Here is a 15,425-nt window from a genome sequence, read left to right as displayed (position 1 = left end):
ATCGTCAGGCATTGATTCGCTGTCCCATACCTTGAGCACAAGTTGATGAACCACTTGGTGTAACTGGTCGCCTCCATATTTAACCAATTCGGCTGTAATTCCATCGGCTCCTGGCGACTTATGATTTTTTAGCCGATGAATTGCACGGACTGTTTCTCCTAAACTTGGTGGTGGCAGTATTTGTCCGTCGTCTTCAGTTGGCGGGACCTCCAACTCGCCGATGTTCTGGTTGTTCAGTAGCTCATCAAAGTACTCAACCCATCGCTCTAATATGCCCATTCTGTCGGAAATCAGATTTCCCTCTTTGTCTCGGCAGGATGAGCATCGAGGTGTATAAGGCTTCATCCTGCTGACTTGTTGGTAAAACTTCCGCGCCTGGTGCGGTTGCTCCCTGTACTTTTCTAGTTCACAGACTTGTTGGTTCTCCCAGGCTTCCTTTTTCCGTCTGTGAAGTCGCTTCTCCGCTCGACGGAGTTCGTGATAAGTCTCTGCGCGTGCCCGCGTTCTTTGAGAATGCAACATTACTCGGTATGCGGCATTCTTCCGTTCCGTTGCTAGCTTACATTCATCGTCAAACCAGCCGTTCCGACTCCTTTTGCGGCTGGGGCCAAGTATATTTGTGGCCGTATCCATGATAACGTTCTTCAGGTGGTTGTGAAGATCATTAGTTGATACTTCATCTCCAGGTCCTCTGTTGACTGCGGTTATTGCGGCATCCATTTCCCTCTTATAGGTGTCGCGGAGGGTTGTGTTGTGGATGGCTTCAGTGTTCACTCTCACCTGATTGTCAGAGGGGATTCTAGGTGGTATTGTTATTCGAGCTCGGAGCACCATGCCAACGAGATAGTGATCCGAGTCTATATTGGCCCCCCTATATGTTCTGACATTCATCAAAGCTGAGAGGTGGCGGCGTTCGATCAACACGTGGTCAATTTGGTTGAAAGTGGTCCCGTCTGGAGAGGCCCACGTATGTTTGTGGACCGCTTTCCGCGCAAACCAGGTACTTCCAACAACCATTTCGTGTGACCCTGCTAATTGAATAGTCCGCAGTCCGTTATCATTTGTTTTTTCGTGTAAGCTATGGGAGCCAACGTATCGCCTGAATACGGGCTCCTTCCCTACTTGGCTGTTAAAATCCCCAAGTATGATTTTGATATCATATCTGGGACAGGCTTCGAGGGTTCTTTCTACTGCCTCGTAGAAGGTATCCTTCTCCGACTCTGCAGTCTCCTCTGTAGGGGCGTGAACGTTTATGAGGCTTATATTTCTAAATTTGCCTCGCAAGCGCAGAGTGCATAGCCGTTCGCTTATACTTTCAAAGCCGATAACAGCAGGTTTCATTTTTTGGCTGACTAAGAAACCTACTCCGAGCACATGGTTTACTGGATGGCCGCTATAATATATGGTGTAGTGGCTCTTCTCCAGGAAACCGGTCCCTGTCCATCGCATCTCTTGCAACGCTGTTACATCAGCCCTATATTGGGACAGGGTATCGGCTAGCTGCTTATCAGCTTCATATCTGTACAGGGAGCGCACGTTCCATGAGAAAATGCGCAAATCGTTGTTCCTTTGTCGTTGCCGGGTCCGTCGTTTTAATATCCGTCCTATCCGAGGCTCCTGTTGTGGCTTCGTAACGGTTGTTTTCCGTGTAGGGTTGTCAGCCCTACCCAACCCCCAACCTGGAGGACCAGTTGGTACAATTTGTCCCGTTTTTAGGCGCGGGAGACTCGCCTTCATCCTTCTCCGTCTGCAGCTTTTCGTCAAGAAAGAGCTCCCAGCGGTCACCACGTGGAGGTGGAGATAGGGTTTGGTAGTAGAGCTGTTGGTGTTGGTTCAGCAGGCATTTCCCAGGTTTTATGCTCCATCGTGGGTACCAATCCACGTTTCGCCCCGGGACCTATACTACCCTTTGACCACCGTGATGTGGTATACACTTCTGAAATCAATCATCAAATATCTTCCGCTTTCCTGGCCAGCGCAATAACAAATTTTCTTTTCTCATGGCGCACGCTACGATGAACCTCTCGAGACTTCGGTATCAGATTTTGAGCGCGCCATGCCCGTCATCACTCGCTGCGGGCAATAAAACTTTCAATCCCTTCTTTTCACAGTTAGCCAGACCTTATGAAGCCCCTTTAGGAAGTAGTCGATGACTCGCGTAACATCCGAGAGCATTTTTGATGGCGGGCCAATGCTCATCGATATTCTCAGGCAGGTTACTCTGCCGCTCGATCAGCAAGATAGCTTTATCACTGTCCAGCGACAGCTGGATCATAAAAGCGGTCGATATTGAACTTGGGGGTCACAGCTTTCTAACCCTGCAAGGCTTGTCGAATGCAACACACAGCGCTTACCAAAAGCCAACGCTTTCCGAGCCAGATCCAAGACCATTGGTATCGCGTCGACCCTAAAATGGGCTCGTCGAAACCCATACTGTCAATCCGATCGACCTGCTAGCTCATTGTAAGTAGTCTGTTGCATACCACTTTCTACATAATCTTCTCCATAGTGCCTGAAAGGCAGATAGGGCGATATAAAAAAGGCGGTGGTTTTAGGGTCTCGTAGATTGTTAGGTACTTTGTCGGCAGGCCGGAGGCTTTTGTGAAGGACAAATTTTCCGCAACAGTCGAAACCAAAATATTCTTGAACTATACGATCACAGGAGAAGACGTTCAGATTACTCAATGGGCTACGGAAGCATAAAATTCTGTAGTGTCCATAAAGCTGCTTCTCCCCAGTATCCAACCCAACCACAGGTGAGCTCAAACGAAGAAAAAAAAGAAACCCCTTCAAACGGATATATGAAGATGCTGATATAGAAGAAGGCAACGAGAGCGATTTTTTTTTATCACAAAAAGCCAAAATACACGCGGCGTTCCAATGCAACGAGCGCGGAATACCTCTAGTTAGCGAAGAATATATGGGAGAATTCTCGGCAATAAGACTCCAGATTTGGATGGTATTCCAAACCTTTGAAGCTGGCAGCAAGAATTAGGCCCGGATTATATCCACAACCAGGTGGTGGCATTGGTCATAGATTTTGTCGTTATGTAGGCTACGGAACCATCCATCCTCATGTAGGGGGCCAAACATTTTCTGACGATTCTTCTCTTGAACGCCGCCAAGAGTTCGCAGTTTTTTGCTAAGATCCCAGGTCCCCGGACAATACATAAGGGTTGGCAAGATCATAGTCTTGTACAGTAAGAGCTTTGACCCTATGGTAAGACATTTCGAGCGAATCAGTTTTTGTAAGCTGAAATAGGATCTGTTGGCTGCCAACAATCGTGTACGGATTTCATCTTATAGATCGTACTCAGCAACATGATACCTCTATAATTGCTATACTGCGTGATATCTCCCTTTTTATGTATGGCTGTCCTCGTTGCCAGATGTCAGGCATTGATTCACTGTCCCACACCTTGAGCATATTTGATGAACCTCTTGGTGTAGTTGATTGCCTCCATATTTAACCAATTCGGCTGTAATTCTATTGGCTACTGGCGATATATTTTATAAGGCGATGAATTGTACGGGCTGTTTATTCTATGCTTGGTGGTGCCAGTATTTGTCCGTCGTCTCAGTTGGCCGGACCTCCAACTGGCCAATATTTTGGTTGTTGAACAGTTCATCAAAATACTCAATCCATCGCTCCAATATAACCATTCTGTTGGAAATCAGATTTCCCTCTTTGTCTCGGCAGGATGATTATCGAGGTGTTTAAGGGTTCATCCTGCTGACTTGTTGGTAAGACTTCCGCGTCTGGTGCGGTTGCTCCCTGTACTATTTGAGTGCACAGACCTATTGGTTCTCCCAGGCTTCCTTTTTCCGTCTGTAAAGTCGCTTCTTCGCTCAACGGAGTTTGTGATAAGTCTCTACGCATGCCCGCGTTCAAAAGTGGAGCCAAGTAGTTGCGGTTGTGAAGATCAATTGTTGAGGCTTCATTTCCAGGACATCTGTTAGCTACGGTTATTGCTGCATCCATTTCCCCCTTATAGGTGTTACGGAGGGCTTTGTTGTGGATGGCTTCAGTATTCACTCTCACCTGATTGTCAGAAGGATTTTAGGTGGTGTAATTAGAGCCCGGGGCACTATGCCAAAAAGATAGTGATCCGAGCCTAGCACGTAGGCATCTGGCACTGAAGAAGGGGACAATTTGTTCCTGAAATATCGGTATTTGTCAAATAAAAACCACTAATAACATGGGAGACGGTGTTCCGTTTCCATTCCTTGACCTTTTCACTAGAAACACCGTGAACACATATTAGCCATAATAGTGTTAACGCAAGACTATTGCATTGCGCTTACACAGCGACAAACACACGTAACATGGACCAACTGACTTAGACTAGAGTCTTTTTTGAGTGATAATGCCTCATAAATGGGAGTAACACGTGGAAACTGTCTTTCGCTGTTATTCGAAAGCTTGAAGCCTTTATGAATATATATCTGTGTCGTGCCAACAGGGTACTCTAGCCCTTTATCGGCGGACGCGCCAGACACCCGCAGACGTGACGATCAGAAGGCGGAAGTGGATAGATCACTCGTTAAAGAAGAACGACAACTCCATTGCTGCCATGCAATAGAATCCGGAGTGGAGGAATGCACGCTTCTCGGGAAACTTAAACACATTTCAGCAAACCGTCAACGATGGCGCACATGTTTCTATTCAGGGGTAACTGGCAACGATATACTTCTTGGTATGAGGTATGTTTCTAGCTATAAGGGCAGGAAAAACTGGGGGCAATGACGATTCTACCAGGAAATTAAGTCTGATATTTGCGAAATTCTACCTCTGCTATAATTCCAGTAGTTTCAAGTTGAATTCTAATTACCTAATCCCGGTCTAGCCCAAGGAGCACTACATTAAAACCATTTTAAACCAATAGTGACTTTCCCAACATTAGTCTCGGAAAACTCAATCATTTGTTGACTACTACAACTTGCCACATGTGCGTACTTCTAGATCCTGCAAAATTCACATTTCCACATTTCCTGAAGCACGATGATGAAAAAGTATAGAGGATAAGACTAAACACTTTTTCCAATAAAAAATCGAGGACGCCATGTTCAAATTCTTGTCAGATTGCTGGAATTCAAAAGATACGGCCAAATTTAGGTACGTGCAGCGGAACTTCTTTTACTTGTTTGATGATCGTGTTCTTTATTTCCCAAAAACAGGCCCACTCAATTTTCTCCCAGGAAGGTCATAACGCCATCTGTTTACCATAAGTAAAAGAAGCAAGAGCAAAACACATTCAAATAATTAAAAAAACACAATTTGCTAATCTTATTATAAGTCATGTTTTAGTAGAAAAAATACAAAAACAAAATTTGTTCATAGCTTTGGCACATTATAATACAAGATAACTCTTTTTTTGCGAATAAAGCAAGTACATTCATGAATTTGAGTATTTATAAAACATTTTTAATGAATTTGCTTATGTGTATCTAAGTAGTTCTAGTGTTTTTTAATAAAACGTTGTTTTGAAGTGAAAAGGAGGAACACATTTGAACATGCTTAAAAGAACAGTGAGAAATTACAATGAGATTCTTAAAAAACATATTATCAATTTATATTAGTAGATTTATGTCATAAGAAACTGGTTTTAGGTTTCCCTCTTAAACTTTAACGTTAAAACTCATCATGTCGTGTCAAAGCTTCCCCAAAGTCAGTAGCTTGGGATCCAACGAACAGATCGTACTTATCTAGAATTTCTTCTTTGGTGAGTTTCTCGTCGGAATTAGAGTCAGCTTCGTAGATCAAATGCCTTGCTTCTGCTTCAGCATGGTCAAAGTCTTTTGGATGAATCCATTCACTGACTTCATCCCGGTCCAGGTATCCGTCGCCGTCTTTATCTCTGCAAAGAGGGGAAATAACCGACATATTAAAAGTATTGGTGCCAAGTTGATTATTATTTACCGATATTGTGCAAATACACCGCGTTCATTCTTCACCCATTCAGGCTCTTCATCTTCTGGGTCGCTACTTCTGTACATGTCACCAATGTATTCATTGACTGACACCTTTCCATCATTATCTTTGTCGATGTCTTCGATAGTTTCAGAAAGCACAACATCTCGCATTTGCGGCATTTCTTCTGGATGTAAAAAGGCAGCGAATTCTTCTTTACTCAAATTATCATCTCCATTCTTGTCAGCCACGCTCCACCGACGTCGATCGCGGGTCAACATTGATTTATATGAGAATCCGTGGTCTTCCTTTTCCAAGTCGCTTGGATCCATCTCATCCATGAAACCGTATACAGCTTTTCGGTAGGTCTGCGGAAGGGAGTGGAAGATAAATTGATTTGCCATTGATTACTAGCTGGAGGTACTCACCTCCCAGTTTATTGTGTCACTATTGTTTGGGTTGTGCTGACGCCACTGGCGATTCACATCATCATCGATGTACCGGCGTTGTGTGAACTGAATCCAGGCTTTTAGCTCACTCATATCGACAAAACCATCTTTATCTGTGTCAATTTTATCAACAATTACACTGTTGAAAAAAAAATAAAGAAAAATTCGTTGTTATTATGATGATCGGTTTCAAATAGCAAACGGGCTACAACAACATTACAAAGCACTTTATGTAATCTGATACATCAACGCTAAAAAAGATTCCATGTCGGAATTTCAGTTCACTAGTCCAGCATACAGAATATTGCACTGTTTTAAATTTATTGGTAGGGACAAAATTTGTGAACAAACTCGTCAAGATCAATGCCAGCATTTTGGGGAAAACAAATTTGTTCTATACAAAAAGTCGGAAACCGGAAGCTCGGCGCATCAGGGATGAAAGTTTTCGTTGATTTTTTATGTAAGCATATTTGACTACACGACGCTTCTAGTGTATATATGTTGATATACTCGGGATTCAATTTGATGTGATACTGGCATTTTCTCTTAAGGAGTAGCCATTTGATGCGACTATAAATTTGTTAATAATAGGATTTCCACCAAGCTTCCCATTAAAGCCTATATTACAGCAAAATGCTACGAGCCTAGGATGAGCATAAGCCCCCTTATGCGCAGTAAATTTTCAAAATATAATAATGCCAATAATGCAACTAATGTCAAAACCAATGTTTGTTTCAAAAAGTACAGGGTGCGGCAGCATAACTTCCTTTTTTCAAAACTCAATAAAAACTATTGTATGCATCGGAAAATATTTATTTATTTTTTATAATGTAGGTACATGTCTAAAGTTTTCATTTACATTGTTTTGAAGATCAAATCTGTTAGGTGACGTCCCCCATTCCAAATCGCCTCTAATTGAGATAAGACGCTCTGGAAAGTGTTCCCTCAAAACAGTCATCGATGCTCTTGAAGTGTGTGCTGTTGCACCGTCTTGTTGGAACCAAGTGTCCCCCAAATCCAAATTTTCTAGCCGTGGGAAAAAAATCTGTAGCATGTTTACATACCGGTCCGAATTCACTGTCACTGTAACCTCATTTTCCTCAAAAAGCCAGGGACCAATAATTCCAGCTGAGGAAATTGCACACCACACTGTGACTTTGGGTGAATGCAAAGGCTTTTGATGCAATTCTCGTGGGTTTGTGTCAGCCCAGTAGCGCATGTTTTGTTTGTCAGCCGACCCACACAAATGAAAATGGGCTTCATCGCTAAAAAAACAATAGCACCCTCGGGAACGACATCAAGAAGAAGCTCACACGCGTTCATCCGAGAATTGAAGTCACGTTCTGAAAGTTCCTGCACTATCGCCATCTTATAGGGATGAAAATGAAGAACATCACGAAGAATTCTTCTCACAGAACGATCGGATAGTTCAAGGGCAGATGCGTGTTTGCACGCAGAACGCCGTGGCGATCGCAACATTGGCACTCTCACTGCTTCAATGTTCTCAGGTGATTTAACGGGCCGAGGGACTCCAGGTCTTCCTTTTGTCGCACTTTCAGTTTGTCTGAATGTAGTGACCCATGTGACAATTGATTTGCGGTCTGGGACGGGAGCTAACGAAGCTAAATTAAAGCGATTCCGAAATGCACGCTGTGTTGCAATAACCGAACATCCGCTTGAAAAGTAAACCTCAACGGCAAAGGCACGCTCCTCACTATTCCAACCCATGATGGCGACTGAACCGTGTCGGGACAAAACTTTACAGTATCCCCTCTTGAACGAGACCACTAGCGCTCCGCTATGACATCAACTAACTGAGTGGCACGCATTTTAAAAAAAGAAGTTATGCTGCCGCACCCTGTACTAATCGAGGCCTTTCGTTTAATACCCCACATAGCTACATTTGGTGCAAACAATTTTTGCATCCCCCTTTTACGTATAATTGGACCCCTCCCCATCAAATGTTGAACGGGCAGTAATATAAAATTGGCAACCAAATTTCGTGAGAATCTGTACAATCATTTGAGAAAAGTGCGTGCGACAGACAGAGTGTGAACCGATTTGAATAAGGTTTTTCAACAAAACCTTAAAAACTGAGGCACATTCAACTTCATCAGTAAATGGCTAATATACAAGCCAAACAATGGCATTCCGATAGACTACCTATTACTTTTAATGGAGGAGATTTTCGAAAAACCCTCTTCACCAAAGCGGGGAGCTGATAACATCGGTTAGCATAGTTTTAGAGAAGATGTTATCACCTCCAATTGACGGGATGATTGCGTTTCATCAAAGTTACATGCAGTTGAATTTAAAAAAGAAGTTCGAGACCTTTTCAGCTACACTCTAAAATGGTGTTGTAAAATTAATGTGAAAAAGCACCATCTTATCACCATCTCCTTTTACTTTCTTTTAACACAGATTTTCAAAAAAAAAAATTGGCAAAACACTTGGACACATTTTGCTGACAACAAAGTTCTAGGGACAAACTTTGTTCTAAATTAAATTTTTTTTAATATGGTCTAGAATCTAAGCGCAGACAACGCTCAAAGGTCACAGAGATCGCAATGGTTTTTTTTTTGGAAAAAAAAACAAAGAGAAGTCTTCGCCGCAACTTATGCGGGCTTGTATCGAATGGGGAATGATCCCTCAATCAAAATTTCTAAAGAATGCGCTCCCTATATTGGAGGAAATTGGAAGCAGTTGGTATCCGAGGGAGGGTATCCTTTGTATTAGTATTGACGTCGGATTTACTAATGTTCTACCATTCTCGAGAGTTGGCTCGGGAAACCGGAGGCTAGACATTTCAGATGTAAAAGGTTTTCGTGTTTCCTTATGTGAGGAATGATGAGTGCATGACAGTTCCGTGTGTACATAGTTAAAAATACAATCGCCCTCTACTTTTTAAAAAGCCATTTACACAAATAATTTGGTCTGGAAAGCACTGTATTGACAGCAATTAACCTCATACGCTTCACAATAGGAGCTCAATATTATTAACAAATGTGAAGAAAACTACCTACAACAGACATAAACAGATCGGCAAACCGGAAACTGGACGCAGGTATGAAAGTTTTTGTGTATTTCTTTTATAAAAACATTTCATTGGACATTTGTAGCACGTTATATATGCATATATTATGTGAGAATATCCACTTTCGCGTTATATTGACATTCAAAGTCTTGAACTGGCACAGAAGTGGCAACTTTGACTTGAACTCTGTTAATGATAGTGCGAGTTCCACCAAACTTGGTAGGATCATACTCTACATTAGAGACTACATTGCTGCATTCTTCTAGGATGAACTTAAAATGGGTTTTACAGTCTTCTTACGTCATTTGAACAGATATCGATATGGGAGCCTAGATACCATATGGTGGCAGATTTTTTGGTGGGGTGATTTCTAAGAATGGGTCTGTAAAAGAAATGGTCATGTCAAAATGTCAAAACTAACATCGTCTCCGGAAAGTACTAGCCGAGACTTTCGTTTGATTCGCCACATGAAAATATTTGGTGAAAGAAAACTGTACGTCCCCCTTTTGTATGTATAGGAACCTCCCCCCCCCCTTAAATTCGACGTAGAATGATGTAACTCATTATATACGTGAGCGTTCACAGTTACAATGGTAGTATGTTTGTAACAATAGGAGGAGTAATAGTTATTTAAATATCCCGGATCGATGCTGCCAATGATGAAATGTTTTATGAAATTACTGCACGTATCAGAGCAACTAGGATGAAAAGACTGCCGGTGTTTTGCTTTGATGCTCCCCTGGCCATATTCGTCAATGCTTCAGACATTGCCGTAGGTGGTGTTCTTCACCAAATCTGGCAGCCGTAGAGTTTCTTCTCCAAACAGCTGAATCCCGCTCAACGGGAATTAGCCGCGTACCTTGCAATTAAATACGTCCGATATTTCCTTAAAGACAGGCCGGTTACAGTGTTCACGGACCATAAGCCACTCACTTTTGCTTTAAAACAAAACCCGAACAAAGCGCCCCCTCGCCAACTTCGGCCCAGACTACAAAGCATGTGAGGAAAGACGTAGGGGTGTTCCCTCGGTCCACCAAGCATTTCCACACAATCCACCTCGACATCATGGGCCCTTAGCGAGACTCGCATGGTTTCAGGTACTGCCCACAATCATCGATAGGTTCAAGCCGTGGCCTGTGGCGATACCTCTAAAAGACATTACTGCACAATCTTGTACTGAGGCCTTCTATCGAGAATGGGTTAAACCCTTTGGTGTACCGGCAATTATAAGCACTATTCAGGGAATGCATTTTGGTAGGTAGGGTAGGAAGGTATCAGTGGCCGCCTGAGGAGCCCAATTAGCGCTGTGGTGCGCCGTTTTGATGCCACAAACTTTTAAGACCGTGAATGGTGTTATGAGAGCAGAGAGGGGGGGGGGGCTCGGATCTTCAGAGCCAGCCCGTAGCATTCACGAAGGAAAGCAGCTCTCTCACCCTGCAGCCAGAGATCTCTCTGAGGACCCCAAAGAATGGTTTGCCCAGTGTCCGTAGCCTGAGTCTAGCTAGAGTTGGACAATCGCAGAGAAAGTGCATCAGAGTTTCACTTCCTTCTTCGCAGCTTCGGCAATGCGAATTGTAGGATATGTCGAGCCTGGGGGCATGGTTCCTTATGAGCCAGTGCCGCGTGCAGACCGCCGTAATCTTGAATGCATTTGCACGCGTCTGGCACAGAAGCTCTCGTGATCGAGTTATATTATAAGCGGGTCAAATCCTCCTTGATTTGGCACAGCTCGTAATTCTTCGCCATTAAGGCCCGCGGCTGCCAGGTAGTGCGAGTAGACTCCGCCAACGAAACACCGACTGAATTCACTCAAGGGCTACCAAGAGCAGAGCCTCGCCTGGCCAATCCGTCAGCCCAGAGGAGAGTGACTTTGAGCGTGTCGCCCAGAAGGTTCAGCGCGTCTCTGCACTGCCCTACCAGCCTGGAAGATGTCGCCGCTGAGTACAAGGCCTTGGTGGCCGCTTGGCTGTCGGTCAGAATGGCTATGTTACGGTTAGGGCTCGAATCTCGCTCCAGCCAACCGACAGACTTCCAATATCGCCAGTACTTCCGTTTGGAATACACTGGCGAAACCTGGCAGATCATATGACTTGGATAAACTGTGTGTATTCGAGAAAACCCCCGCGCCGACTCCACAGGCCATCTTTCATTCATCGGTAAAGAATACTGAGTCATAACCCTGCAACACGCCGCCGGTCTTCCACTTTGCCCTGGTTGGAAAGTCCGCAGCAAAATTTCTCGTGAAGTTCAGCTTGCGTGTGGCATAGTCCGTGGGGAATGCTCAGATTTCCCGAGGTACTTCGTCTAGGATATTACCATGGTCGTAGGACTTCGCTGCCCAGCATCCGGACTCACGTAGTCTAACGGCACTGCACACTACTGTGGAGGTCTAAGGAGGAGGAGATGCAGGAGTTTATTGGGAGCATCTGCCGGACAGGACTGCAGAGCCCCAGTAGCACCTGCACACGCGGTTCTTTGAATGCTATTAAGCGTCATCCTATTGTATTTTTTGCTCGAAGCCTGCCATACAATAGAGCGGTACGTTAGGATCGGACGCACTAGAGCGGTGTACATACAAAGAACCATCCTCGGCCGGAGACCCCATTTCTTTACAAAGGTTCTCTTGCAGGCATAGAAGGCTATACAGGCCTTCTTAACCCTCAGTTCTATGTCCAATCTCCAATTTAGCTTTGGATCCAGTATTGCATCCAGATATTGTACATTAGAGGAAAGAACCAATCTTTGTTCATTTAGGTCTCCTTGCCTTGGTGGTGAATAGCATCAGTTCGGTTTTGGTTGGATTTATGTCGAATCTCCATCTTGCAGCCCACAGGCATACCTTTCGCAACGCTCCTCCTATGATGCCGCTCATGATGGACGCAAACATCCCTGACACTAATATCACCAAGTCGTCGGCATAGGCCACCACCTTCACCCCGCTGCAGTTTGAATTCTCCCTTTTCTCAGAGTTGGGCAAACTCCTTGGGACAACCGCGTAGCACCCACAGCCCAATGAGAAGCTCGAAAGGTAGCACAGGACACTGAAGGTCGCGATGATGACCCAAGACAACCCTTCTTGGTCGCAAGTCCTGCCACTCTTTCTACTTGGCCTCCCGCGGAGCTGGTATACGGAGAGTACCTGACATTTTCCAGGGACCTTCTACTCGGCATCAGGTCGGGTCTCAACACTACCGGTTTGTTGTGTCTGCTCAGGGACGCAATGCCGAAGTTGAAGCCGCCACCATCCGCCAACCACACGAAAATCATGCCTGACATGCCCAGGAATCTCCAATCCTGCACGCATGTCCTAATTACGACGGACGCCTCTCAAAGACCACTGCAGACACCTTCCTTAGGAGGGCCCCTTCGAAGTCCTCGCTATTATGGCATGGCCAAGAGGGTCTCCTTGGCTTGACTAAGCTTTGGTTTTAGCTGGGAGTGGACTGTTGTGGCGGAGCGAGCAACTTGCGTGTTTCAATTTCAAATCGTCCATGTAAATGTTGAAGTTAAAATTCTGAATTCAATTAGAGTCCTCTGAAATAAAGTGAATGATTCGAAGCGAAGGAAGGAAGAGGGTTGCATATGAGTAAGAAAAGAACATAGACAGAAACTTTCACGCAGGTATCTTTAGCGTGTTGAACAATTTTGAATACATCTAGCGATGCTGGATCGTCAATAACTGCGTCCACTCCACCGTCGCTACCACCGGAAGCGAACCAAGATTTCTCGAAATTACTCCGTAGATTCCTCGTCAAATTGTACATATACATACGTGGGCTTTATATTGAAATGCTGGATATAAAAAAAAAGTATTCTAAAATAGAATTAAGCCTACTTTGGATTTTTTGTTGTTGTTATTTTTTAAGCGAATTCAATGTAAACCGATAAGAAAGTGACTATGAGTAAGAAAGTGATAAAAGTCGACACCCTCATAAGCACGTTAGAAAATTCTGGATGCATCAATCGCGTCTTCACCATCAGGAGGGAAGCATTTTCTCTTAAAATTAGTTCATAGATTTTCGCAATTTTACTATTGACGATTACCTAATAAAGAAAAGCAGGAAAGGAAGCATAAAAGAATAAAAAAGGTAAAGGGCAGAAGTCATTTTGAAGATCAGAACTGCTCGGGCTCTTTTCGCTCGACAGCTATGTTAAGATATTCCCTTTCTACGGTTTCAACTACAAAACACTGATGAGCAAATATAGCCTCTAAAGATACTAAATTACGCCTTTAATTATATATTCTTTCAAATGGAATAGATTTTGTTCCTAAAACCGGACCCTCCAGAGGTCATAGTAAAAAATTGATTTGTTTCTCGTTCGTACGATCTCAAATGCGATTGGCCCGATAAACAAAATTAATAGCTCTTAAAATATTCGTATAAGAACTATGTGTACGAGCTCGAAAGCATGTAGATGATACTCCATTATTTTTAAACATCAAAATGCTTTCCTAAGTAACGGAAATACAAATGAATGCATTTCGGCATTTTTGAAATTTTAATCAACCGAGTCACATCAAAATGTAAATAAATGGAATTAGACACCAGAAACAGGTTTATTAGATAATTATCATCGAAAAAAGAATTTAGAATCTTCGAGAAACAAACGATGGATCACGATCTAAATTCAAAACAAAGTAGCATATTTAGCGGGTATTGACCGGTCCCATCGCTGAAATAATGCGCCCAGATATGTTTCAACTCAAAACCGTAACAATTCTTGTGTGATACAAACCCCACGTTGCATTCATCGCGATCCCAATGAATTCATCACTGAACCTCGCAAGATGCGATCATGGAGCCCATAGGAGAAGTGCATGCTGCAACATCATTTAAGAATTTCAAATCGCGCGCATAATTTCCAGTTAATTTCTAATTATTTAATTTAGAACTTCCTCCGTGTTTTGAATTTATGCCACTAAAGCCGAAGCTTGCAATGCAACACTTGCGAATTTATTAAATTCGCTTTGTGCACTGTCAGCATTTCAGAGAAGGCATTGGAGTGGCGGCTGTACGTTTACAGGAATTGAAATTAACAACTTGAAGCACTTACCCCAAACGCCTTCGACTTTCTTCAGGCGGTAACTGATCAAATGTCTTGGACTCGTCCTCCCCCAAAAACGCTTCATGATCGTATTGCACGTTGTGATGGTCGTCGTCATAGTGGCGCACATTTGCACTGTCGTGTTCGGGTGGTCTCTTCTCATCTGGCTTTGGAATGGCAAGAACGGCGGTGGATGAAACCACGAAAAGAAGGAACCAACTCAGGCACTGATTAGACATTGTGGAAATCTGGAAGAAATAATTGGAAACGATGGATGGATCAGACATTAGTTACCACACGCCCGTTTTCTAGAAATTGTTAAGATAAATTAGAACTAGAACACTACACTTGGGACACTCACGTCCTAGCGGGAACACAGACGATAATGAACTGACGTGTCTTGCAGCACTGACTTCAGCTCAACCAGTGACCAGATTCGGAGATTGCTAAGAATACTTTAAAGTCGGAAGTGGAATCATTTCGAATTGGACCCAAGAATAACAATTTGCTGATAAGTTCTGGAGATAAGGAGAGTGGGTCGTTGCTTCTAGCTTTGAAGGACCGTTTATTCTAGATATTTCGCTGCGATAGCGACTATCTGAGTACCTCGAGTACCACAACTCGGACCATATCAGGACTCACTCGTTCAGAAACCTCGCTAGGATGCAAAGTCCATTAAAAGCTAATTAATTACAAGCAAATTACTTACCATACACAACACAATATTGGAAATCTAAGTAAACTTGCACATGTACTGAACAACGCTTAACTGACACCGCCAAAATATTATTTTTAGTTCATGTCTCGCCGAAAACTTCCAACTATCACAATTCCAGCTCACCAATTCACCTCATATAAACAAAATCAAGTGCAGTGTTGTGCTGTCAGATTTTTGAATGCGCACAGAGGCCCTCAAAATGAGACTAAGGAATTATTTAAATGAGTTGAAACGATCAATTTTAAGAAAAAATGAGATATTTTCAAA

The 15,425-nt window shown here is 43.4% G+C and overlaps 1 protein-coding gene across 2 annotated transcripts; it reads right to left on the bottom strand.

Annotated features, from left to right (window-relative positions):
* Positions 1-5,277: 5,277 nt before the first annotated feature.
* Positions 5,278-15,307, bottom strand: LOC119654416 (calumenin-B). 2 transcript variants are annotated; one of them, XM_038059804.1, is made up of 5 exons: positions 15,150-15,307; positions 14,450-14,688; positions 6,340-6,499; positions 5,921-6,279; positions 5,278-5,858 (listed from the first exon to the last, which is right to left on the bottom strand). In XM_038059804.1, the coding sequence occupies exons 1-5, from the start codon at positions 15,150-15,152 to the stop codon at positions 5,633-5,635; spliced, it is 987 nt and encodes a 328-aa protein (XP_037915732.1). In that variant the 5' UTR covers positions 15,153-15,307; the 3' UTR covers positions 5,278-5,632. The 2 variants fall into 2 exon arrangements, with proteins under 2 accessions (XP_037915732.1, XP_037915733.1); XM_038059805.1 differs by lacking the exon at positions 15,150-15,307 and adding an exon at positions 14,802-14,958.
* Between the last annotated feature and the right edge of the window lie 118 nt (positions 15,308-15,425).

The sequence above is a fragment of the Hermetia illucens genome, chromosome 4 (genome assembly GCF_905115235.1).
Source record: "Hermetia illucens chromosome 4, iHerIll2.2.curated.20191125, whole genome shotgun sequence".
NCBI lineage: Eukaryota > Metazoa > Arthropoda > Insecta > Diptera > Stratiomyidae > Hermetia > Hermetia illucens.
Note: the sequence above shows the minus strand (reverse complement) of the source record. Positions and strands in the feature narration are given on the sequence as shown.